Below are 26,683 nucleotides of genomic sequence, written 5' to 3' on the forward strand. Positions count from 1 at the left end.
TTTTAATTATTTTCTTTCTTTCTTTAATCCATTTTTATTTCACGAATGTAAAACAGAATATGGGTAACATTCCATAATTTAGTATTTTAACACTTTAAGGTATAAAATATATCAAATTCAGTGCTTTTTCTTCTCTTCTACATAAAAATATACAGCCTGAAACAGTCATGTCTTACCGAGTCTCTGTCTTTAAAGAAACAACATAAACAAACATTTCAAGTAAACATAACTCTGAAATGACCCTCACTTCAACTTGACTCAGTCAAGTTCATGTAATGATTTTTTTTTTGATTCGGAGTACATTTTTGCAATTTGTGTGGGATTAATGCATCAAATACTCAACATTTCTATAGTCCTTAATACAGAATAATCCTGAAATGACAGAAAAAACGCTTTTTTATAACGTACATCAGATTTTGGGGTGATTAAAACTGAAAGCAGATGCTGGTTATTGTTCTGAATAAAGCTGCCCCTGGAAACGTCTATGCAAGCCTGTAACAAAGTAAACATTATCCTCCCATTTGCTACATGTTCACGTCAGTGTGACAGAAACATGGATCAGGGGCTCTATAAGCATTTTCTTAAAAGATATAATTGCATTTTTTTTATTCATTTCTGCCTTCTACAAATTTCCGAACTCTTGCATTGGTAAACTTACCACTAAAAAAAAAGTAAAGAGAAAAAATGTCAAATTTGAATGAAGTCTTGACGCAGTCCAGTGGTCTGTGGCCCCTTCAGCCCCCGATGGTATGATGATGTCGGCGTGGATGATCAATCACTTTAAAGGCTGTGGTGGACACAAAAAGTGATCAGCTTGATGGATATACATTTTTGAAAATGTTGCAATGTGATTTAAAAGTTACAGGTTTCTCTTCGGTCCGCCCTGTCATGACTCTCGACGGGATACGTCACCGGTATTCCAGGTAATCCCGGAGGTCCTGGATCACCTGTGAGCATACGATCTCACAGTTTATCACAGAAAAGTACTAACCCTGAAGAAAAAACGAGTTTTAAACATATGTAAAGCACACTTAAAGTTCATTTTTCTTTTTTCTACAAAACAAGGCGAATGAAGTGCATCAGAATTGTCTGCCACATCATATTCCAAAAAGATTTTAGAAAACACAACGTAGTTAGTTTAAAAGGATGTGAGATCTTCTCTTTGCCAAAATTCGGAACAAAAAAAACAGTAAAGATTTGTTTCAATCAATCAAAAAAACCAAATCACTTTTATTAAAAAAAACTTGTTATAAAAAAAATGAATTAATAAATACAACCAGTGAACCAGGTTGCTTAATTTCATGTACCCAAATTTAAGAATAAAAATAAGATACAAACTGTGTCTCTCTAAACAGAATGTTCTGTGCTAAATAGCAAATATGTGTATTTATGTTTTGACCTTTTTTTTTTCCAATCTTTTTTGTTTCCTTCTAGGCATGCAAAAGAGGCAGAAAAATATGTTTCTCTGCTCCCCTTTCATTTATAAGATCTTGTGTAAAATCTTTTGTTTTTGCTCTTTCATGGAAATTAAAAGAAATAAACTAAAAAAAAAGGATAAAAATGTACCTTTGTCTCCCTTGGGTCCCGGGTAACCTCTTTCTCCCTGTGGTCCTGGGATTCCTGGGGGGCCGGGGATGGTGCCGTGAGCTGAAACCAGAAGCACGGTCATTTTTCTCCAGCTGCTCAGTTCCAATGTTGGGGAAACACGTTTTCAGCACTAACCCCTGAAGAAGTCCATGAGGTCAGAGGTGATGTTGCCGTAGGACCCGAAGACTCGACTGTAGCCGGGCGGTCCTGGAGGACCGGGTGGTCCTGCCGGTCCTCGCACTGCTCGTACCCTTAACCTCGCAGAATCCTCCCCCAGATACTCCTGCAGTAGACCCTGGTCTGCAGGACAGTTCATCATTAGAAACCAAAAACACAGCTGACTAATGTTGGAAGAACAACAAACAGTTGGATTCTATTTCATCCAAGGCAGCTTCCATTGGATTACTGGTGGTCGTCTTTCACTCAGAGGTGTTTGTGTAGTTCACTTACTCTTAATGTAGTCTGTGACCTTCATGGCGACGTTGGAATAGTCCAGCCTCTCAGCAAGAGAGCTGAGGTCAACTTCTCTTTGCCCAGATGCGTATCGAGCGTCACCATGTGAGGACGTGTGGCCCTGGACATAACCCGATTCTCCACGCTCTCCCTTCTGGCCCCTGGGACCTGGAGGGCCCATGATCATGCTTCGGACAGCGTCACCTGCAGAAAACGGTCAACCGTTGCAGTGAGCATGCTGTTGCTTTGGACTCTTCAGTTATGAACAAAGGTTCCTGATAATGGACACAACTGCATGTCTGTGAGTGTGGTCTGTTAGAAGCTCACTGGTCAGATAATCCCGCAGCTCAGCCTGAATGCTCTCTCTTGAGAAGCCCCCACCATATGAAACTAAGCCAGTGGAGGTGCCGGATGGACCCTGTGGACCTGGAGGACCAGGAGGACCAGGGGGGCCGCGAGGGCCTTGAAAACCAGAACCTAGGAGATTAACAGACCGAATTTGTAGAGCCCTGTAGAAATTTATTTCAGCTGGTAACTAGGTATTTCTTATCTTCATCTCCAGATGTGCGATGAAGACATTTTGCTGACTCTCTGATTCTGTTTTTTGCAAAGTTCCTCAGACTTACCCTGCAGGTAACGCTGAATGTCCTCTAAGCTGTAGCCTCGACCTCCTGCTCCATACACCGTTGCGGTGGACCCTCCTGGTGGTCCCTGAGGGCCGGGAGGACCAGGTAGTCCTGGGACACCTGGAGGACCAGGAGGGCCATGCTGTACAGCAGATGTGATCCATGACCGGAATTCTGAATCTAAGTGATGAAGATACAGGGAACCCAGTGATTGATTATCCGTCTGTTTTTCTTTAACTGGTTTTGTTTAGAACCAATTAGATGATCTCACTTCTAATCAGTGCCGAATAATCGATAGAACCTGAGGAGAAACCAGAGCTTCGAGAACCTGGCATTCCAGGGGGACCCTGAGGGCCAGGAAGACCTTGAGGTCCAGAAGGACCTGGAGGTCCCGGTAGACCTCTAGCAATACCTCTCTCTAAAGAATAAATTGATAAAAGTTTACATAAAAATGGATCGATTGGCGTCACATTGAGGAAACACTTCCTGCTGGAAAATTGTATTTACCATTCATCGCTTTGAAGACATAATTAGCCACCTCTTCGACCCTATATGAGCTGGAAAGTCCTACTGATGCCCCTGGTGGTCCAGGTGGTCCTTGTGGCCCTGGTGGTCCTGACAGATATCCCCTCACATCATCTCCTAGTCAGATCAAAGAACAAGCACAGAACGTGGACTGGTTTAATGTTTGATCAGTGATAAACAGTTTACAGACATCAAATTGGACATTTTAAGACCAAAGCAAACAAATTGACTTACTTTGAAGCATGGCGATAAGACCAGTGACTGATAAGGATGCAGAAGCAGGTCCTGGTGGACCAGGTGGACCAGGTTGACCCCGAGCACCAAAGCTGAACCCTGAATCTGAACCTGAAACAAAACAAGAAGGTTTTTGCAGTTCACAAAGCACACTGCTTGTTGTTGTGTTCGAATCTAGTTGGTTTACGTTGCAAGTATGCAATAATGCGAGCGGAGATGTCTTCAATAGAGCCTGAGAAGGTTCCAGGGAGTCCTGGAGGCCCAGGTGGACCTGGAGGCCCTCGCATGCTACTATGTGCATATCTGCCTGCAGCAGAGAAAGAACAAACACTTGTCATATTTCTGCTCCATGTCCCTCATCCTTCATTACTGGATTTCAGAAAGACTCTTACTCAGATAATCTGTCAGGTATTGTTGCATGTCACTAGAAGATCCAAAAGAGCCTGGCTGGCCAGGAGGACCAGGAGATCCTGGGGGACCAGGAGGCCCTGACATGACTGGAGGGCAGAAGGATTAGATGGTGAGATCCTGAGAATCTATTCTAAACAAGTAATTGTTTGATATAGAAACACTCAGAACTCAAAGAAAATGACATTCATAGGTATATGGGAAGACAGTTTACTGTACCTCTGGCAGTGCCTGGAATTCCAGGAGCTCCAGTGTCCCCTTAAAAATTCAAAGCAAAATGTTGTTATGTGGGCTATACTGTTTTTATATTGAAGTTAGATCACTAAACACATATATTTACTCTATTCACCTTTGACTCCTGGAGGGCCTGGATGTCCAGGAGATCCCGGTGGTCCGGGGGGTCCAGGATAAAATGTCCCTGTAAGCAAAGTAGTGAAAATTCAGTCAAATAAACATGTTTTAGGTATTTTATATCCCAGAGAGCAGTTTTTTTAGCTAAATATGTTGCAGCTAGTTACATATTTATAATTAACACTAAAGTTAAATGTTGGAACTTGTTTCTGAGTGTGACTTTTAAACAGGGAAACTTGGTCTCAACTGTGCTACTTAGAGCAAGCCATGATTTATCAGGCTTCTCAAGAAGGGCATTTTTACCCAGTGAAGTTTGACACGGTGAAAAATACACTTACACAGTGACAAGCAGTGTGGTTTCTGTGTATCACACAGCAGTGGATGCAATTTGTTTTTTATAAACAGAAATGCAACCCTGAAGATTTTTTTTATCACAGAGCAAACAGTCTAAGTACAGTTTCAGTAAACACAAACTTAAAATTATCAGAAGTTTTTTACCCAGAGAATGATTACAACCAGTTGTTCATGCCCTAAAATGACGTATTTTGACTTCATGTAGAATAATGCAAGAACGGAGCAACAGTTTCATTTGGAATCCCACCAGTGCCAGCTGCAAATGTTGAGTCTCCTTTGTCTCCTTTAGGTCCAGGTCTTCCATAACCTGAAAGAAAAAAACGGCACCAGGAGAGTTTGACACAGAAACCACAACAATGGGAAGGAATTTTTATTCAAAACAATTCCTTGCCAGGCTGGCCTGGAGGTCCTGGAGGTCCTGGGGGTCCTTGTCTTGAATCACCTGATAAAAACAAATGTTAAAAGAGTTAGCTAGAAGCGTGATTTTCCAAGGTGATTGAAAATATGTTACAATTAGGAGTACATTTGTTCATCACAAAAGCAAAGTAATGCTAACCTGGACGTCCTGGAACCCCTGGTGGGCCTGGTGGACCAGGCAGTCCAGCTGAGGTGCCACTGGCGCCAAATTGTCCTAAATCAAAAACCAAGCAAACACATTTATTATGAGAAAAGCAACTTTGATACAACTTTTCTGTCTGTTTGTTTAATTTTAATAAACCAGTTCACAAAGCACTGTTGTCCGTGATTCATTCTGGGATTTTAATGACAACACATGAAGCATAACATGTATCAATGCTTCTGTTTTATAAAAATAAACGGGGTAATGCTGCAGACTTTAAACTGCTGGAAAAAAATCCTCAGAAGGGACTCACTGTCCGCTGTGGACGATGTTATTCTTTCAGTGGTTCTCACACTTAAACCTGGCTCTCCAGTATCTCCCTTAGAGCCCCTGTCACCTTTGGGACCTGTAAGAAAAAAGACAAAAAAAAAAACTATTTTAGACTGTATCTGAAAAAAAACCTCTTGAGAAACAAAAACTGGAATCACCTACCAGGTGAACCAGGCAGACCAGCAGGGCCGATGGGACCTGAGGGGGTAATGTAAATGTAACAATGTAGCTCTTGTTTGTATTCATTTGTAAATACTGCAAAAGAAACAGACCTGATAATCCTGGTGGTCCAGCAGGGCCGGGAGGACCAGCAGGTCCAGGTGGTCCTGGGATGGCAACTGTTGAGGAGCCAGCTAGAAATACGAGGAATAATTAGCTGTGCTTCCTCAATCTGATCGGTGTTGTGTTGAATGCAAGTTTAATCATGCCTCTTTACCTGCATTAATGATTCTCCCTGCTGGCCCAGGTTCACCTTGAGCACACAAATACACGTCAGATTTTAAAATTCGTTTTCAACAGGGTTAAAAGACTACTGTGTACCTTTGGGTCCAGGACGACCTGGGTCTCCTGCTCTCCCTGAGAAAAATGAAAAACAGTACAGAGGTTTGAATCTTCCAAAAAATCCAATAGGAAACAAGAATGTTCTTTATGTGCTGAGTCAAAGTCTACCTGGTGGTCCTTGGAGTCCGGTTGATCCTACAAAAGGAGATATTACCATTTTTTTAGGATCCGGTAAAAGAATCAAAATTGAAGAATCGATGAATTTGTGGTTTACTATCATTGTTTTATTTTGTTTATTTTTTAAACATTGCTGTAATTCTGAGTAATCTTTGTGCAAATTTATTAGATGGAAGTTTTAAATAAGTCTTGTGTTTTGCCTCTCCCTGCACTGTAATTAGTTTTCTTTCTCAACAGTTTTTATCTTCTTTGTATTTTAATTGTGCAAAATAATCAAATCATGATTTCAAATTTTAAAAATGGGGGGTGGGTTACCTGGAAGTCCAGGATCTCCAGGAGGTCCGGAAGGACCTCTGAGCCCGGGAGATCCGGGCAGTCCTCGGTCACCTAAATCCCAAAATAAAACCCCAATTATAGAGAGATTTTTGCATTTAAAGCCTTCAGGAAGGACGAATACTGGGTTGGAGCCTGACCATCTTGAGTCTTAATGTATTTTTTGCCATCAAACCGAATACAAATCCACATAGCCCTCAGATAGAGGGGATACCTAAACTTTTCCACCTTTCTGAAGAACCACAAGAGACACCAGAATATAACGCTTATAATTCTCATAAATGGGAAAAAAATCTAAAACAACAATCCTGTTCCTTGTCATCACTTTAATCAAACTTAAGGAGATCAAAACCTTGACAAGACTTTAAGTAGTTAAATATTTACTGGAATATTTACTGGATGAAAAGGCTAATATTTCTGTTTCAATCAATCAACCATTTATAGCTAATTTTGTGACTCACCCATCGATCCTTTGGAGCCTTTTTCTCCTTGTCCTGGTAGACCCGGTAAACCAGGCTCCCCTATAGAATGAGACATCTGAATTAGGAAACTCCTACAAGTACATTGCAAAAATACAGCTGTAGTGACAAAGCTGTGCTGACCTTGCAGACCCCTGAACCCTCTGTCACCCGCTTCACCTAAAATGCAAAACCCACATTACTGAAGTTTTTCCTGACCCATAAGTTCTGTAAATAAAACACATCGACAACAAACCTTTAAGTCCTTGAATCCCTTGAAGCCCCCTGTCACCTGCAGAGTGAGGAAACGGTGAGTAGGTAGAGTACTAAATGGGATAACTTAAGAAAAATAAAACTGAAATACCCACCTTTGGGTCCAGGAATTCCCGCTTCACCCCGGAAACCCTGAGAACCAGGCTGACCTGTGACGAATAATGAGTGAAAGTGGCTATATGTATTATTATTTGTACCACAACTGAAACAAAAAAATATGATGGAAATGAGGAGGTGGATTTTACCTGGCATCCCGGGAGACCCAGGGGGGCCCTGTGAACCTGGAAACAAAGTGGACAGCTAAATCTCACATTACACTTACATTGTTTATTTTCCTTAATGTGTTCTGTACATTTGTAATGTTATATTCATTAGTGATGGAAATGTTTCATTATTTCCAAGTGTACTTTGGAAATTTCGACTAATCATGGAAAGCCTTTCTAAATCAATAAACAGTTTTTGTGTATTACCCCCTGATTTTGCTTTGTTAACCAATATTAAGAAAATAGTGTGTTTATGTACTACTCCTACATAAACAATTGCTGTTTTCTTCCGGAGCCCATTAAAAAAAAACAACGACATATAATTATTCTTCCAGCCTCCTGCACTTTGTGGACCTCTTATGAGCAGATAACAGAATTTCCTTTGTTATCATTGTACGCAAAACAAGATGATCAGACTCCTAAGGTATCTAAAATACATAGTCTAAAATATATATGTAAATCCAATATTGCTGAAGGATAATGAATGTACCTCTTGTAATCACTTTAAACCCATTTATCCATAATTTACCTAGATCAATAAAGTTGTTGGTCTACAAATTACATAGTTGGATAAGGAAACTGTTAAGTTCCAAAAAGTAAACTTGCTGTTTGCTCAAGAACGTTCTTTGTTCACAAAAGAAAATGTATGGACACAATTACATGTGCATAAGAAATGCTTAGTTTTGTTTTTAAATAAAGGAAAAATAATAATAAAATAATAAAAAGTGCTTTCTGTTGTAGTTTTGAAAATAAAAACTATTTATAGTTGTTATAGTTTATATTAAAATAATTACAAAGTCACTATTTTACAGTGGACTGTGATGACATGATTTAAAAAAAAAAGAGCATTTGTTTAGCTCAATCTTTTACTACTGCCACCTGGTGATGTCTTCAGTTTATGCACCATCTAGTAACAGACTGAGGTTTTGCATTTAAGTTTTTTTATTTAAAAAAAAATGTTCACGTTGACGGATCTAACCTTTGGGTCCAAGGGGGCCGGCAGGTCCCACAGATCCAGGAGCCCCAGGTTCTCCGTTGGCACCTGAATATGAGACAAGACCCTGCACTGATGCACTGATTCAGAGTCAAAAATCCACACTTTGTTTGAACTGTTGAGACCTCTGCCAAGCTGTGACACTGAGCTTTACCTTTGTCTCCCTTCTGTCCACCGCCTGCGGGTCCTGGATCCCCTCTGGGTCCAGGAGGACCCTCTCTACCTCTTACTCCAGGTGGCCCTTCCAGCCCTTGTTCGCCTTATGAGACGTACAGAAACCTGTTAATTGTTATATCACCATGATCAATGATGCTGCCGAGGATAAAGCAATCACTGTACCTTGAACTCCCCTCTGTCCTTTGGGACCCTCAGGGCCAGGGTTTCCTATTACACCTGGTGGGCCTGAAAACAAAAGGTCACATCACTGTCAGAAAAAAAAAAAAACACTTTAGAATGCCACCTGTCACGAAAAGTCACTGGTTACTCACCTTGAGGTCCGGGGAAACCAGGTTCTCCTGCGAGGATGAGGCAAACAAACAAAATAAAACATCCAGTTACCACAAAAGTATAAAGGACATATTCAATTAATAACAGCAAGTCTTAGCAGTTTCTCTTTCTGACCTTTAGATCCAGAGTCCCCTAAAAAGTTAAAATAGATACTATTAGCTTTGAAATCAAAACAAAACGTTTGCTCCAATTTTTTGTTAGAAATTCAACTGTTACCTTTAGGTCCTGGCAGACCTCTCTCCCCTTGCACTGAAGATGTTAAAATAGCTGAGGCAGAAAAAGAATATTTTAAACAGTTGATTGAAATACAAGGAGTACAGAAGTGTGTTTGGAGGAGTGTGTTCAGTACCTTTAAATGTTTGTGATTTCACTTCAGAATGCAGCACTTGCTGGATGGTTCTCAGAAGAACAACGTCATTTATGTATGTCCCGCCAGTGCCAACGCTGGTGCCGCCACCAAAGCTGGTTCCGCCACCAAAGCTGGTTCCACCCACGCCAGTACCAAGGCTGGTTCCGCCACCAAAGTTTGTTCCACTCACACCAGTTCCAATGCTGGTGCCGCCACCAAAGCTGGCTCCACCCAGGCCAGACCCAAGACCGGTACCACCACTTAAGTTGGTACCACTCACATCAGTCCCAAGACCGGTACCACCACTTAAGCTGGTTCCATCCACATTGATACTGGTACCAGCTCCGCTACTGGAGCCAGCTCCCACAGAACCACCAGTGCTCAGGCTGCTGTCACTCACTCCGTTCCCGCCAGTGGATGTGCCAGAACCAGTAAAAATGTTTATTTGCGTCCTGGACCCTGAGTCTCCACCTCCAACTCCAGTTGCAACTCCAGCTGTTCCTCCACCTGCGACTCCAGCTGTTCCTCCACCTGCAACTCCAGCTGTTCCTCCACCTGCGACTCCAGCTGTTCCTCCACCTGCAACTCCAGCTGTTCCTCCACCTGCGACTCCAGCTGTTCCTCCACCTGCAACTCCAGCTGTTCCTCCACCTGCAACTCCAGCTGTTCCTCCACCTGCGACTCCAGCTGTTCCTCCACTTGCGCCTCCACCTGCAACTCCAGCTGTGCCTCCAGCCCCCAAGATGAGTGTGTTGTCAACTCCAGCGCCTCCTCTTCCGCTTACATAGGTGTTGATGTCGTTTGAACCCGTCAGGCGACTGATGCGAGCAGAGGCAGCCGAAGCATCAGACTTCAGAGTGGCCACTTCACTCTTCAGCTTCCTCACGTCCTCAGCTGAGAAAACATTTACAAGTAAAAAATCTTACTAATATTTTCTAAAATATTGTTTAGTTTTTGCTTTTTTTGGACTCATTTTTTTTAAATAAATTTTCTGCCCTGAGTTTTCTCCCAAGTGGGTCTACGCTTCCTCTTATAAGGTGCATAAATCATGAAAAATCAAGGAAAAATATTCACACCATCTCAGCAAAAGATAAAAAGTGTCTTTTAAGAATAAAAAAACAAAATATAAAATCTTTCTATTACATCCTTATTATGAAAAGTTCAAATATGAGTGACAGCACAATGTGAAAAACTTTAAGAAAGAATGTCTGGTGCCTTTTAAAAGTGTATTTTATTCAATTTGATTCTGTTTGCCAAATATGAGACTTGCAAATTTCAGGGGTTTGAATATTTTTTAGTACGTGGCATCTTTATTTAAATGCTTCACTGTTAACTTGCAGTATTAACATCTTGACAAATGTGTATTTTCTGAACCAAATTTGTCTGAATAATAACAAAATGAGGAAATTCTGTTTTTTCAAGGCAGTATTAGATGCCAACAGGTAATGTAAATTAAATCGCAGGAAATAAACGGCAAACTTTATGAGACAGCTTCAGATTTTCAGGCAGAGGAGGGCATTGACTGCAGTAGTTCTTACGAGCCCACACAAGCAGACGTTTATTGGTGCAGAGCTATCACTACCAGACAGCAGCTTCTGACTCAACTCTCCTGAAGTTGACCTTTTTGTTGTAATGAGATCACCTTACCCAGAGCGATGAGGCCAAACAGGAGTCCCAACAGGAGCAGAGACAGGAGGAGCAGACCCAGCAGCCACTTCCACCAGGAGCAGCAAGAGTCAGAGCAGCAACACACTCCGCCACCTCCAAAGACGCCGCTGTCCCTGTAGATCTCTGAGGACGTAGTCAAAAATTTGCCTTAAACGTTTTAAAACATGTGCAATTTTTCATCACTAGAATCAAAAGGGACTTTAATGCAAATTAAATTGCTAACATACTGCTTTTTTAAATTATTTTTTTCTTCTAGGGGGCTATTTTACTTAATTATTTTACTCAGAAATGGCCTAAAAAAATACCTGCGTAAGTGGCTTTGTCCTTCATCAAAACTCCAGATGATCCATCTGAAGGAGGACAATACAAATGTCACTTATTTGGCATCAACAATCCCAAAGTTTGTAGTGTCAGCGTGAACTCACAGTAGGAGTTGCCCGTCTCTGCTTTTACCGCAGCCGTCTCACTGTAACCAGCAATCAGCTTCTCCTTCTTTATTGAATCTCCTGACAAGGAACCTGAGAATTCCCACAAACGTCATTACAATGTCAAAAATGTCTTTAGGATGAAAAACACCGATAAAGAAAATATGTCTGTAACTAAAGCAAGGGAGTAAAATGCGTCAGTTTCTTTATAAGCATTTTTACTCTTAAAGACCCACTCCAATCATCTTTTGATCTATTTTCAAAGCGTTCACCGTTGTTTTAATTATGATTATACCGTGTTTAGCCCACATTTTAAAAAAAACGGTGTCATTTTTCTAGGACATAGTTTCTGCAGAGTGGCAGAAGTTCATCAGAAATTCTCCTCTGAGTTGTGGGCGGGACCATTGGTGCAGAGTAAGCTTACCCTGACTTCCCATCATCCCTTTGTTTACACACTCTCCTACTAGTTTACAGCCCCTCACACCCCCAACCTAACATTACCAGTGCAACAAAAATGGGGTGCAATGTTGGAACTATCCAGCCGTTCGGTTTTGAGCCAGATGCCAGCTCAGACGAAGAAAACAAAGATGTACATGGATTTATTTGTCTGTAAGTGGATGAATGGAATTGAGCGGAACTGGGAGCTTGTATCTCATAGACTGTGGCACCTAAAGTCACTGCAACAGGCTTCTGCAAACAGCAATTTTTATCTGCTCCAGATTCACAACTATTTAAATAAAGAAATACTCAGAAATACAATTTAAGATTAATTTTCTTAGTGTATACTTTCCATCATGAACAATGTTACAAAAACGGGTAAAAAAATAAATAAATAAACGATTTTCATTGAAGTGGGTCTTCTTTGAATTGGACAAAAAAAGGTTTATGTGTTTCACCAGGAGGGGGCAGTGAACATACCTCCTCCTAGGTGACCAGTACTGCTGGTGAACTGTTTGCCGCTGTCTTTTGCCAATATCAGCATGTCTGTTTCCCTCCTAACTGGAACATTCTCTTTATCAGATGCAACAACCTTGTAGTCCCGCTTTAAAGCATCTTCAGTTTGGGATCTGGTGACTGTGAAAAGCACAAGCGGTTTTAGTTTGTCTTATAAGTGTTGGGATGAGTTCCTAAACTTAGAAACAGTCCCAGGTTTACCTGAGGACACTCCAGTGCTGATGGTTCCACCACCGTTAGATACGTTCTTCTGAACGCCATAACCTTGGGAAAGAAACATCAAGTTTTAGGAATTTAAAGTCTGACGTTAATTTGATTATGTCCAGACATGCTTTCATACCTCCAAGGCTTGCGTTTACGTTGGCTCCACTGGTGGTGAGCACATAGCCAGAGGTGGGCGCCAGGTTGTTCTGAAATCCATAAACTGCAAGCACAGATGCAGACTTTTAATCGCAGAATTACAAAATATCACAACAGGTCAAGTATTTCTACGATAAGAACATCAAGATTTAAAAAAATAACCACGTTTTTAGTAAAAACAATGGAAAAAGCTCAAAATCTTTTCAATAAAGTTTAGCCTTTTTGGGCATTGTAAAATTGCAAATCTTTTGTTTTGTTAAAGATCCTTCCCCATCATCTCATGATCACCCATAAAATTGGTCTTTTAAATATGATTATGCTGATTTTTGGTCTAAAACAAAACAAAATTTGTGGACAGGACTGTTTGCGTAAAATAACCCCGCCCCCTTTCCCTACCCTTGTAGAACTGAGCGTAGCCGCGAGCTATGCCCAGCACATTTTTGACAACACAAATAAGCACTTTTCTCAAACACCATTTTTTTTCTGCTCCTCATTTATAACACTTTGAATAAAGAAAAACTCAGAATTGTAATTTTGAGCTTAATTTTCTTTATATATGTGTTCTCAATCATCTGAAAAATGCCACAAGAACATGTTAAAAACACCAAAACATAATTTTCATCAGAGTGGGTGTTGTAGCTTGATGTCCCAAAGATAGTACTGTGTTCTGATGTTCTAGATACCAGAATTAATGGTTCCATCAATTTTGGAAATCCTGGCACTGCAGAGTAGGTCCACACTATCACAACATCACAACCATGTCTGAGTCGCCTCCCATCTTTTATCTTGTCATAGTTTATTGTTGCACGCTTGTAAAACTGCATAAGGTCAAGTCTGACAAGGAATGACGAGGAAGAAAATGAAAAAAAAAATTCCCTCCTTAGGTTTAATGTATAACAACTTACACATAACAAAAAGGTACACCGCAATAATAAATATAATTTAACCTTTTTCTTTCCATGCTAATTGAAAAACAGAGAAAGATATTTCGCTGTCAGTGAAACATGAATGCACGAGTGTTTCAGGGAAGACGTTTCAGATGCTACAACTTTGAAACTCAAGGTTAAACATGTTTAATCCATGTAATCTAATGGAGCCTGTTACTTAATCACTTCAAAGTGCTACTGATGCGACTTAAATAATCACATTAAATAGGGTAAGGAAGGGGAAAATACACATCTCCTAAGGGTGTGGAGATTCATTTTAACAACAGTTTGATTAATAGCATGGTTAGCGGTTGACGATAAGATTCATAGTCCATTTCCGATTCACTGACCTAAAATGGATCCAGGACAAACTTTATCCAAAACTTCAACCATCGTGACTCAGAGATAAATACCTGTGTACTGAACAGTACAGGTAAACTTTGCCAGATTCCTTATATTTTTTGTAGATAATCAAGTGTAACTTAAATATGCGTTCAAACAAACAACTAAACAAGAATGAATGACAAATCTATCCAGTTTATAGTTTCTTAAAGTTCAGCACACTGTTGTTTTTCACATCAAAATAATACAAACTGAACTTTATTAGAACATTCTACCACACTGTATGGTCACATGTTTTTGCAAAATTCAAGGTGTTAGATTGTACTGATGACTTGATCATTGTTTGCTGCCATCATGACTGTTGTCCGCTGTGACGGTACTTGGTCAATTTTTCGTTGTATTAAATTAAAACCGATTGCGCCTCAATCTAACTGGTATTTTCTAAGATTGGTTTAACCCATTTATTTCATTTTATAATGGTACAGGTCGATTTGATAAAGAAGTTTTTTTACGCCAAAACACTACCGTCAGTACAAAAGAGGGAAGTTCCTTCAAAATTTTGAACAAAATTAATCAAGACAATGTATAGAGATTTTTCTATTTTTGTAATGTATTTTTATAGTTTTAATAAATTCCAGCAACCTTCTGTTTTCATCTGCGAATATAATAGTTTTTCACTCCAATATTTGTTCCTTACTCTCTCCCCATGAGAAACATTCACAAAAGAAAAAAGATCATGATATTGTGGCGCTTCTTTCAACTATCTATAAGACAAGAGAAGAAACAGACTTCTAAAAGTTATCGGAGGTTGTGAAACTAGACCATTGTCATGAAAAATTGATCTCATCATGAAGTTATGAAAGCTGTTGTGTCTTTGATTTAGGTAGTTATAGTGCAGAGGAAGATTCCAGGTTCAAGTTCCAGCCTTCCCTGCTTATGAGTCGAAGTGTCAAGACACTGGAACCCACATTGCTCCTGGTGGTTACAGGTTGGCGCCAGTGCTTGGCAGCAAAGCCGCCAGTGTGTGTGTGTGTGTGTGTGTGTGTGTGTGTGTGTGTGTGTGTGTGGGACTAGTTCTGTATAGCGCCTTGGGCCTTCTAAGAAAGTCGTAAGTATTTGCCTTTTTTTTTGTTTTTTTACTTTTCTTTTGTTGAAAACTGGAAGACTTGGGATAGACACAACTCAGATGGATTGCGCTTTATTTCCAACACTTTAAAAAGGGTTGATGAAACAGTGGGATAGTAATAGATAATACATCCTGTCGTGTTGTTGCTTTTTAAAGAAGGCTCCGGGACGGGACGTGCTGTAAACTGCTTTTATTCAACAACCAGACACAACCCATACAGTCCTGAACTCTCGCTACTGCGCCACCTAGTGGGCCCGCCTCTCATGACGTTCCCTTATCTAGGGGTTTAACCCCCAACATGTATAATACCACACATCCCTCTAAGGCGCTAGAGTAGGACCCTTCAGTTTCTGTTCATCTAATGTTCCATTCATAACGTTTCATTCAGATAGGCTGTAACCCTTGTGCTACCTTTGATGACCCCACCCTTTCATTGACGTGTTCTCCCTACCATGACAAAGGTGGATAAAGGTGGAAAGATTTCATGTAATCCATGGACACCAATGAGGTTCACAAATCATTGAAGAAAAAAGGTTTATCGCACTGTCTAGTGGATCTAGATCAGGGGTCGGCAACCTTTACCACTCAAAGAGCCATTTGGATCTTTTTACCACAGAAATGGAACCACAGGGAGGCACAACACTGGTTTTGGCTATATATCGCCATAGTTCATTTGGCCGTACTTGTATTGATTTAAAATGCTTTCAGGATATTTATTTTAATTATTATTGAGCGTGATGTTTCCTTTTTTCTTTTGTCAATTTTTGACAACCTTGAAAAGACTTTTCCATCTGTCAAACACCCAGGGTTAGGATGAGTAAGATGATGAAAACAAAGGCAGACTCCTTTTTTTTCTTTAAATCCAGTAAACTAAATAAAGTAAATTCATTTATGGATGACAACTATTTTTATTAAGAAGCAGCTATTAGTTTGTTGCAGGTCTGGAATCTCGGTGACTCTAAGCCCCGCCTCTCTTCCTGTTCACATCCTCTGCAGCTCCAAGTTGTTCTACCCAGCGTGCAACCCCCCCATAACGGCTTCTACACAGCGCAACATACGGTCATCATAGCAAACAGTTGATAGGATAGTAGGGGTGCCCTAACGCAAATTTAATTAATTTAACGCGGAAATGGGGGGTTTTAGTCTAGGAAAAAAAAAGGCTTTTTATTTTGGCGCTCATGTGCCCCCCACGAGATCGCCACTGGCTGTCTCTTTAGAAGAACTTTCCATCCCATAACAGACCCTGGTCGTCTTCACAGCGCAGACACGCGTGCTCACCCTGCTCTCTTCCTCCTGCCCGCTCCCACAAAAATCTTAGAAGATGACAGTTATTTTACAAAATCACATAGAGCCGCAGCACAAGGGTCCGGAGCTGCAGGATGCTGACCCCTGGTCTAGATGACCCAACTCCCAATGTTAAAGTGCCTAGGATAGCACAAGGGTTAAAAGAAGCCAGGACATCTTTAGGCAAAAATATAACCTGTGCAGTGACTCAGTGATAAATACATGCATACTAAACAGTGCAGGTAAACCTTTCCTGATGCTTTGTATTTTTTTGCAAGATAATCAGGTGTAAGTACATAGCTAACCCGCTAATCTTAAAATTGATGACTTTTTGGTCTGACCTGAGAGCGATGAAGCTGGGGCGGGGCTTAGCGGCGGGGACCCTCCTGACATGTTGTTGGTGCCGACCTGGCTGACATGGTAGCTGTAGTTGGTGCCTCCACCGATGACGGTTGTGGCGGAGGTGGAGGGCAGGGTCGTGGTGGACCAGGTGAAAGCGGGATATGCCGAATCCAATGTGTCATACTGGCCTAATCTGACACTGGAATCGTACTGGCCAGCTCGAACACCGGTGGCATACTGCCCTGATTTCAGGCTTACATCATATTGACTTGACTTCATTCCAGTATTATATTGTCCTGATTTCAGGCTAACATCATATTGGCTTGACTTCATTCCAGTATCATACTGCCCTGATTTCAGGCTAACATCGTATTGGCTTGACTTCATTCCAGTATCATACTGCCCTGATTTCAGGCTAACATCATATTGGCTTGACTTGATCCCAGTGTCATACTGCCCTGATGCTAAAGTGACATCATAATGGCCTGTCTGGACTCCAGTATCACGATGTCCAGATGTCAGACTTGAATCATAGAGGCCAGATGTGTCAATGACATTGAACCCGCCTGAGTGCACGCTGGAGCCAAATGAAGTTGCAGCTGTTGGAAACAAAAAGAGTTAAAGGTCGAGTAAATTATGCAATTTTTGTAAACTGTAAAGTTTTATTAATTAAACAGCAAACATTTCAAATGAAAAAAAAAAGATTTATGTTTTACAACTTGATGCTGTTTACAATGTTTAAAATTATGGTTTCTGCATATTTTAACTATTGATTTAGTGCCTCTTTCATTAACATTGTATAAACTGCCAATAAAATAAAATAAGAATTTCATTTACAAGGAAACAGCAACCTAAAGCTCATGCAGTGTTATTACCTGCCCTCCATCTAATCCTCCTGGTGGTAGTCCTCTTTTACTGCAATATTTTAGATTTAGAATATTTCTGGTAAAACTCTAATTAAGTTCCTCCTTCTTTGCTAATTTTTTTTCTATGCAAATCTGACTTTTACCAGCACAAACGGCCTATTTCTGGAGAAAGTTGGACTTCTTCAAAAATGAAAATTTCTACTCCAGACTTTGAATAAGGCTGAGTGTCTAGGAATGTACAGTTTATTGGTGGATTAATTAGAAAATACCCGACTGGGTGGCCACGGAAATGGTCTTGGTCTCCACGCTGGCCTTCTTGGGGACGGGCAGCGTGATGGAGGTGCAGGAGGAGCGAGTGGGGCTGACACTGCTGGAGCGTCCCTTCAGCAGTTTCTTTACATCATCCAGTTCTGCCCCTGACATGCACAAGTCAATATGGCATCAAAATAAACAAATAAACATTTTCTTCTAAATTAGACATTCAGCAAAAATTAAAATAAAATAAAAGTTGAATTTGAAAATGATCAAAATACATTTATTTGTTATTTAAATAAAATTATAATTCCTACAGCATCTGATTTTTTGTCTTTTGTTTGGTTTTTTCAAATATTTAAAACATTTCATAAATACTTCTTGTAGCTACTATTTCAGTAATATTATGTAGAAGTTCCTTTCGTAAACAGGATGTAACTCTTCTAAAGTGTCTTTAGCTAAATTATTAGCAACCATATGTAGATTTCATCATGCTAGCTTACAAACAATTGTCAATATGCACGAATGCAACTGTATAAAAAGAAAGTGTTTTGAAAATGTAACCAAAATTATTTTCAAAAGTATCACTTTTTATTTAGGTTTTTATTTTCTATTTTTTTTTTTTTTTTTTTTTGCTATCTCTGACTGGAGCATTTTTTTCCGTTTTCTTTACCCCAAATTAAAATACTGTTATTATTATTATTATTATTATTATTGCATCTGAAATAACATTTACAGTAGCTGAATGTGTGGTATTTTGGTACAATTGGGTAGGTTTCTATAAAGCAAATTGAACCGGACTGTAAACTGTACAAAAATAATAATTTTTATGCTGTAGTCTCCCTAGCAAAACACATCTTTATATTCTAATTTGAAGCCCAAAAGTGGAAGTTAGTGACTGAACATCAGTCAAAGGGCTGCAGTTAGTGAGTTTAAACAGCAGGAGGAGCGATGAACACACAACTTTGACTATCTTTCAAAAACTCAAGCAAGTCATGTGACATCGCTGGCGCCCCACCACCCCAAATATGTCCTTCGACATTTTTCTTCACAAACTCTGAGTGCAGACAAACACCCTCATTAATCAAACCTCACCCTCTTCTCTTTTTGCTGATGTGAAGCTGCTGCTTGTGTAACCGTCTGCACATGTTACCAATCCAAATTTAAAGGCATGAAACGGGGAGGGGGGGGGGGGGGGTGACTAAGCCAATAATATGGAGCAGTAGTATAAATCTAAAAATCCCTTTCCAGAACAAAGATTCTTCCATAATGCATGAGGCTCTTTGGGAGAACAGTCCAATGTCTTTGTTTCATTTATGAGGGATTGCGTAACACAGCAGGGGGATCAGTGTCTTACATCTTCCGGCAGAGGGGGAGGCACTCTGTAATCTGGCTCTGATTTCACTCTCTGGAAAAAATCACACATTGGACCGAAGAATCCAAGTTTAATAATAACAAAGAAGAAAAAAAAGTCAAAACATTTTGGAGTTAGATGAAGAAGGAAGCAGAGGAGGAAATGTTTAATACCTCTGCTTTCACTCCGCCCTCTTGTGCTGCTAGAGCCTTGAAAAGACAAAAAGAAAAAAGCTTGAAAACACATGTCTGAGAGGTAAAATTGCAAAGATACTGTGCATCGTAACCCAAAGCAGCTGTCATTCCCACTCACAGTAGTTTCCATAATCTTTGCGTGAAAATTCTGGGGAGGAATTTGCACTGGAACTCCCTAAAAAAGAAGAGGAAGGAAAAAAAAGAACAGTGCTTTTGCAGACATACAACACCCTTGAGTTGAGCCAGTTTCCTTCACTTTTTAAAGCCCCCCTGTCAGGGATCACATGGGCCACAAGTGCTTGTTTTCTCAACTGGATCATACCGTCATAGCCACCCGAGCGGCTTGATATAGTCTTCCTCTCCCGGAAGGCTGGCGACAGACCTCCAGATGAGCCAGCAGTCTGTGCTCTCCTGGCACCGCCGGCCGAGCTGGACCGGACCTTTGACACAGAGCTTACAAGATAACTGCCCCCACCACCTCCTCCTCTTCCTCCTCCGCTGCCAAAGCTTTCTCCATCTATGTAGCTTCCCCCTCCCTCGCCTCCTCCTGATGAGTCTCCTCCAAGGAAAATTCCCGAGGAGGAGCTGTAGCTACCAGAGTTCACACCTACAGAAGCTGTCAGAACAAAACAAAAAAATAGCATTATGAGAAAATTTAAGAAGAAAAAACGTTTTAATAAACTTTTATTAACGCCTATACTTTGAGGAACTCAGTTGGATGCTGTGAAGTTTGCAAATAACTAATAATAGACCAAAACGTACACACATTGCACAAGAACATTTAAATTTAAGGTATGCGATAAAGTTGTTCATGTTAGCAAGGTTTGTGAATCTTTTTCTGCTTTAGAAACCGTTATTTGTAAGCAGAAAACTCAGTTTAGGCCACAAATTTTCCTACTTTTATAGTTTATTGGCAGTATGTGGTGGCAAGCCACTTTCTAAGGTTTATAATTATGTTTGCAAAACCAGAGGATGTATAATAAAGTTTTTATGCTTTTGAATCTTTATAAAAAACATCTGCTGTTAAAGTTTCTGTGTTAAGGTAAGTATGAAGCATAAAAGAAAATCCTAGTTTGGCTATATTTTCATTCTTGATACTTTCAAAATAAAACACACAAACTAAACTACAAACCAGTGAAACAGTTTTTCACTATAAAAGCATGTTAATTAAAAACTTTGACTCAAGCAGTGGCACTAACACCTAAACCATGTTGTTTAAACACTCTTGTTAAAGCATCCAGCACAAAAAAAAACCGAATCTCTATTTTTCTGCCAGATGTTAAAAATACAGCATCTCCAAGTTTTGGCAAAACCCACAACTTCCCAGTTTTGAGTGGAAAGTTGCTCTCACATGAAGTGAAGTAAGCTCCACTGCTGCTGTGGGTGAAGGCATTCTTCTCCAAGCCCAGCCCTCCGGTGCTGCTGGACATATTCCTCTGATTTGATCCACTGGTTCCCTCTAGCAACAGAAGACACAGAGTAAAACAAGAAGAAGTTGTTACTCATCGGGGACTTCCTTAAGACCAGGCTGGCTATAATTACCGCATTGAGCTTTTAGTTTATACTAAATAGAGTTAAAGCGAGAGCGACTCACTTGGTGGGAGAGTTGTCAGTCTTGTTGTGGAGGTTACTGTTTCTGTCACAACTAATAAAAAAGAGAAGATAAATGACCATGTGCTTGAGTTCATTTGTTTATCATCCCACCTTAAGCTCTCATTTATCGCATTAATCTTCTCACACAAACCTATTCAGATGTCTGTGAACATCACTGAACTTAAACCCCCTTCAGCTGGAGTTTCAAATCCACCCACAAATAAAAGGTTTTCTGTACAATAATTATGATAACATGTCATTACACTGATTTAAAAGTTGTCTGTACTGGCTGGTGTTTACTCTTCTCTAAAATGTTCGAATGAATCATCGGATTTAATTCCCGTACAGCCGAATTTAAGGAATGCATGTCCTAAAGTTTTTGAAAGTGTATTAAATCGATTTTAACCAAAAGCTTTGATGATTTTTTTTTTTATTGCCACATATGTGCAAGATTAAGATAAGGACTGAAACATGTCTGCAGGGCATACAAATGATTGCTTTTGAGCTTTTCCGTTTGTCCTCATTTATAGTTTTCATTTTGTCTTCAAGCGTTTTTTCAAAGATTCTATCTGGGAAACAAAATATGTTTTTTCAGCAGAATTTCATGTCGTAAAAACTAAAATTTTAACTTCTTTTCCTCTAAAGAAATTCATCAAATATAGTTAATATGTTTTCTGTGTTAAGACATTTACAATAAAGCGTATGGATATTTTTTAAACTTCTATTTTTATTTTTATTTAATAAATAAAAAACATATATAAAAATTTATTTTTTAATTATACCGGTGAAATCATTGTGTCTCATATCAAGAAAAACAAAATAATTTGACTAGAAATGTACTGATTTAAAACGTTTGCTGTCTACTGCCAACCATTTATGATGCCTTCACTTGTCCGTGTGCACAACTAAGTCCAATCTGAGCATCTTTCGGAGGACATTCTTGCTATATATAGTAAATATAGTGCTAAATATAGTTTAGCTGAAGATAATTAATACTCATATGCTTTCAGGAGGCACGTCGCTCTCCTGCAGAAGCCTGTTTAGCTTTACCATAATGTACATTCCAGTTCAATATCTGCCTTAGCTGCTGTCCTCTTCCTCCTCTGCTCCTCTGCCTCTTTCTCCTTCCTTTTAGGGATGTCTGCCTGTTTCAAATTCAAGGCTGAGGCTCATCATGCTTTGGCACCTTTACAAAATCTCCAACAAAACACTTTCCGCAATGTGACCTTAAAAGCCACCAATTTGGGTATTTCTCTTAAAAAAACTCCTTCCCATCCGCTTACTTCTGGAAACAACACATAGAGAACACAAGAGAAGCTGACTGTGTAGATCCTTGTGAAACTTTTTTCAAGCTTTGATTGGCCTCACCATCTTTTGCCATAGTAGAAGTTTTGAGACATGAGCTGCGCTTAAACAGTCAAGATGATTTTTAAAGTAAAAAAGAGAGCAAGCATTGTGTTAGTAAGGTCATTAACACGGTCATGGAGGCAAAAAACCAACTTATTATGTTACACTATATTATATTTGTGCTGTACATGTGTTTTTTGTGTGGTGCCTTTGTGTTATTTCCCATTTTTTTTCCTAAGTATAGTCTTATATTTGTAGGGTTTTTTGTGCACAAATCCTAAATGATGTCTGCAAATCAAAAAGATGAATAAATCTCACCCTTTTCTCCAGTGAACTCCATGTGTCTCGTTAACTCGTCCATCCCATCTTATCTGGTGAGATGATGATAAAAAAATAAAGGCTCAAAGTCATGCACAATCTGTTTCTTAACTGTAACAAATAGCAGGGCTGCAGCTCTCCAAAGGGGCGGAAAGAAAAAAGCAAAGAGCTGCTTGTTTACTGGACTAAAACGGCGTTTCATCTAGTCACCACATCAGTCGCATGATTGGAAATGTAAAAAACCCACAATCAAATCTCAGCTTTTCACATTCTTCTGCAGCAAGTTCAGAAACTACTGTGTAAGGGGATGCCACAATGAAGCCATGAAACTGTACTTCCAGACTTTGTGTTTACTTTCGTGTCTTTGGTGACTAGAATAACAAAAGGAACAAAAAGAGGCCGTGGATCAATGCACTGAAGAGGCCATCCTCTCACCACACCCAGCCAGACGAGGGCATTGAACTGCCTCATTTACCAAAAACCTTTTCCCATTCTTACATGATGCAGAAATCCCAATTTATGACCTGCAAATCCAGCTCCCATATCAATTCATGGCAGCGTTGTCACTGATCTGAACTGCAATCATAAAAGCTTGATGTCAGTTAAAGCCTGATGCCACAGCTCAGTCCTGTATTATATTTAGATGGATGGAAATAGCTCAGCAAAAGTGGCTGTAAAAGTATCCAGAGATCACAGTAACAAGAAAATGATCCCCAAAACCCCCCTTGCGGTTTTTTTAACCCCCAAGGTGAGAAGTTGCAAATAAAATCAGAAGCCCATCACCAAAAAACTCCCAGGTGTCACAGCAGAAAAGCAGCGACCACGCGCGAGGAAACACAAGCAGAAGGTCTCCAGGTGAAGGTCCATACCTTCAGTGAGCTTCAACAAGTGTCCGACTCTTGTCTGGGTGACTGATCTCGTCCAGGGGGGACCGTTTCCTCAAAATCCTCAATCCGTTTGTGCCTTTTCTCTCAACCTTCCCAGCAGGCGAGTCAAAACAGAGATGTGGGCTCCGATCCCAGCCGCGCCCATCAGAGCTTGGGCAGGCAGGTGTGGCAGACGGCACGAAAAGATGAATATAATCTCTATAAAAGAAGAAGAAAAAATGGAGAGCCCGAGGGAGGCAATTAAATTGTCATTCTCAGGCAACAGAAAGTCGATTGTGCGCAGAGAAAAAGCGCTGGACTTTTCTGCGCGCCGCTGCTGCGCTCTGTTCTGGTCAACTTTTGGAAACTGGCAAAGTTTTAGGAGGGAGGTGGACAGGGCGTGATGTGGGAGGTGGGATCTGCTCTCTCCCCCCCCACCCCCCACCCCTACAAATAAAGCCTTTCTTTGCTTTTGTGCAGGACTGCTGCCATTTCAGGTTCTGCTGATGCGCAGAGCTGGCGCAGCTGTGGAGCACATCTGGTGCGCACATTGGAAGAAGAAAAGAACATCTAATCTATACATTATGGTTTCACTCAATGTGGTATGCTATTTTACAATACTGCGCATTTTAAACCCCCAAAGAAGCATACAAGTGTCTATATTTTGCAGCTGTGCTATATTTCTCGCTTTAAAGGTGTTTTCTTTTTCTTGTGACGCATTTTTTTTATTCTTCCAAAATTGAAAAAAAAAACTTTTCTGCACCACATCCGAAATTAAAGGACGGTTTTTTCTATCTCTATGATCATTATGAAAGTTCATTCCCATTTGTGCAATTTTGAGGCAAATTAGATGCTTCATCCCTCCAATGGAAGCCACAAGCATCCGCAGGTTCCCTCACCCACCACACCCTGCACTGACATCCACCCACTCTGCATGACTCAGAGCCAGTGTGACTACTATCAGGCCAAAGGATGGGGGGGAATAAAGACCCCAAAGAGAGAACATGGAGACAAGGAGGAGAAGGAGGAGGAGTGCTTCACTCACATCTATGTGTGAGTCTGAATGAGGCTAGATCCTAACGGAAAGCAGCAGATTCCTGGGAGGTGAAAACACTCTCAAAAAGTGAAACAGGAGCTGACTGGCTGGGGCCAGCCCTTGAAGCACATCCATGTTTGTGTATGGGACAGTGGCTCCTCCAGATAAGGCTTCGTTAGGAAACAAGAGGACAAGAGCTTCCAAGTGGAGGTCAACAGAGGAGCAAAACTTTACCCAGTCAGTTTTTTGGATGAATGTGAACAGTTTTTTCTTCTTTTTCAAGAGCTGGTGGTATCTCCTCAATTGAGCTTTTTGTAAATATTGTTGAGGGTGGATAAGAAATGTGGCCATAAAGCTAAAGGGTGACATTCCAAAGAAGAGATATGGTTTATGGTTCCTAAAAAATATCCATACGCTGTATTGTAAAATTCCCACGATTTTCCAAAACCTTATTAAACAGCTAACAACTTCTGTAAAACATTTTAAAAGAGAAATACCCCAAAAGTCTTCTTATTTTTAGATAACTAAAGACTTTAGGAAGGTTAAATTTTAAACAATCTTTGCTCTAATCTTTACCATGAGTCCTTTTTTTTAAATGGTCATTTGTGTCCCTTCAGAACAGACATACTGGCATTTTGGATGGTGAAATAAGCCTCCTAAACATGCATTTTTCTGTCTTCACAGCTCGATGCGTTGCCAGGTTTGGGCCATAAAACAAGCCACGCCCGCAAACTTTACACCCGCATGTGGATGCATCAAATCTAAACACCTCTGAAAACTGAAAGAGAGAGACTGTACATGTACAGAAATACCGGATTTATCCTGGCCTGCAGTAGTCCTGAACTATTTTGTTTTTGCTTTTTTTCTTTCCTAAAAGCATGTTTGAGCAAATATTTATCCCCTGCCACAAACTCAAAAACCCACTTAAATCGCCACGCACGCCATAGTGAACGACACCCCCCCCCCCCCCCCCCCCCCAGTGATGACATCACTGCAGGAGAAATTGTCAGAAAAGTGAATGGGCCCATAATCTGTTAGGGGGCCAAAAAAAAGTAGCCTATCCACAAACGACACCAAACACTTTCCAAAGAAGTCTAAAATTATCATGGGATGGCCATAGAAGCTGTGGCTTGGCGTCCATATTGTGAGAAAATGTGAAATTTGGCAGTTTTAAAACTTCTGCACAAAATGGGAATAGAAATGTTTGCTTCATTAAATTTTGCAAGTACAACAAAGTTTTGTTGACTTTTGACCTCAGGAAGTGGCTGCCAACGTGAAATAAAAAAAGAGACCTTTAGTACCTTCTACAAATTTAAACTCCTCCCAGGGATTTCAATCTATCATCATATAATTCCTGTCAGCATCACTGGTTATCTACTTGAGAATAAATTTTTTATTATTAAGTTTATGGATCAGTCGCCATTTTTCCATCGCCATGTTGGAACCAGACATCTTAGTAAGCCGTGATTTGTCCATGTTGGTCTGAGTCTACATTTCCATGGCAACCCCTCTCTCTAATCAGGAGAGAGCATCTTTGAAGGCCACAGCCCCTCCACTGAAAAATAATCTGTCAGTCAAGCAAACGCTTTGAATGCTCGACACGAAGCCACCTACTTTCATTGAGGCATCTGATTGGTCAATTTGTTACTTAAATAACTTGCGCAACAACAACAATATCATGAAAAAAAATTAAGATTAGCAAGAACATGTTTAAAAGATGTAGCAGGCTGAGAATTGTTATTCTAACAGATCTATTGACTGAGTAATAGCTGTTTATTTCTCAATAGAAATCAATGGGATTTCGACTTTGTGGGACCGGCGGACACTTCCATACAGCTCGCCTGCTGCTTTCATTTTTCTTGAAGTGACATTTTTGACTTCTTTGTCAAAAAAGTTAGCAAGTTACAAGACCTTGGAAAAAAATATAGAATAATAAGCTTTACAAAAAGCTAAACTGTGTTTGATCTTTTCAGTCATTTCACACTTTGCTAAGTCAAGCTGAATTATTCAGTTATTAAAAGAAAAGCAATATCCTAGGGAGGGTGACCCATAGGGACAGAAAAGAGACTTTCACATCTTGTTCTACTTTTCTTTACTTATTTGAGATAGTTCTATGTCAATGTGCAGGATAACTAACGTAATAATAAC

At 40.2% G+C, this 26,683-nt stretch overlaps 1 protein-coding gene across 1 annotated transcript; it reads right to left on the reverse strand.

Moving 5' to 3' along the window:
• LOC101171771 (uncharacterized) lies at window positions 1–23,901 on the reverse strand. Its single transcript, XM_020709509.2, has 52 exons — window positions 23,503–23,901; window positions 22,634–22,686; window positions 20,970–21,020; window positions 20,727–20,834; window positions 19,698–19,991; window positions 19,494–19,550; window positions 19,355–19,390; window positions 19,185–19,235; window positions 17,845–17,991; window positions 16,709–17,308; window positions 12,670–12,753; window positions 12,531–12,593; window positions 12,294–12,449; window positions 11,376–11,468; window positions 11,256–11,300; window positions 10,930–11,073; window positions 9,283–10,176; window positions 9,150–9,200; window positions 9,048–9,065; window positions 8,915–8,941; window positions 8,766–8,828; window positions 8,581–8,685; window positions 8,412–8,474; window positions 7,415–7,450; window positions 7,265–7,318; window positions 7,153–7,188; window positions 7,041–7,076; window positions 6,900–6,959; window positions 6,421–6,492; window positions 6,097–6,123; window positions 5,968–6,003; window positions 5,864–5,899; window positions 5,700–5,780; window positions 5,590–5,625; window positions 5,411–5,503; window positions 5,095–5,169; window positions 4,930–4,980; window positions 4,786–4,845; window positions 4,183–4,251; window positions 4,053–4,091; window positions 3,818–3,922; window positions 3,613–3,732; window positions 3,426–3,536; window positions 3,174–3,308; window positions 2,938–3,084; window positions 2,667–2,846; window positions 2,368–2,517; window positions 2,038–2,244; window positions 1,723–1,887; window positions 1,567–1,647; window positions 864–947; window positions 1–787 (listed from the first exon to the last, which is right to left on the reverse strand). Exons 2-52 carry the CDS (start codon window positions 22,674–22,676, stop codon window positions 735–737), a joined length of 5,628 nt encoding a protein of 1,875 aa, XP_020565168.1. The 5' UTR covers window positions 22,677–22,686; window positions 23,503–23,901; the 3' UTR covers window positions 1–734.
• Window positions 23,902–26,683: the final 2,782 nt, after the last annotated feature.

Source organism: Oryzias latipes, chromosome 15 (assembly GCF_053564925.1).
Source record: "Oryzias latipes strain Hd-rR chromosome 15, Olatipes_Hd-rR_3.1".
NCBI classification, from domain to species: domain Eukaryota; kingdom Metazoa; phylum Chordata; class Actinopteri; order Beloniformes; family Adrianichthyidae; genus Oryzias; species Oryzias latipes.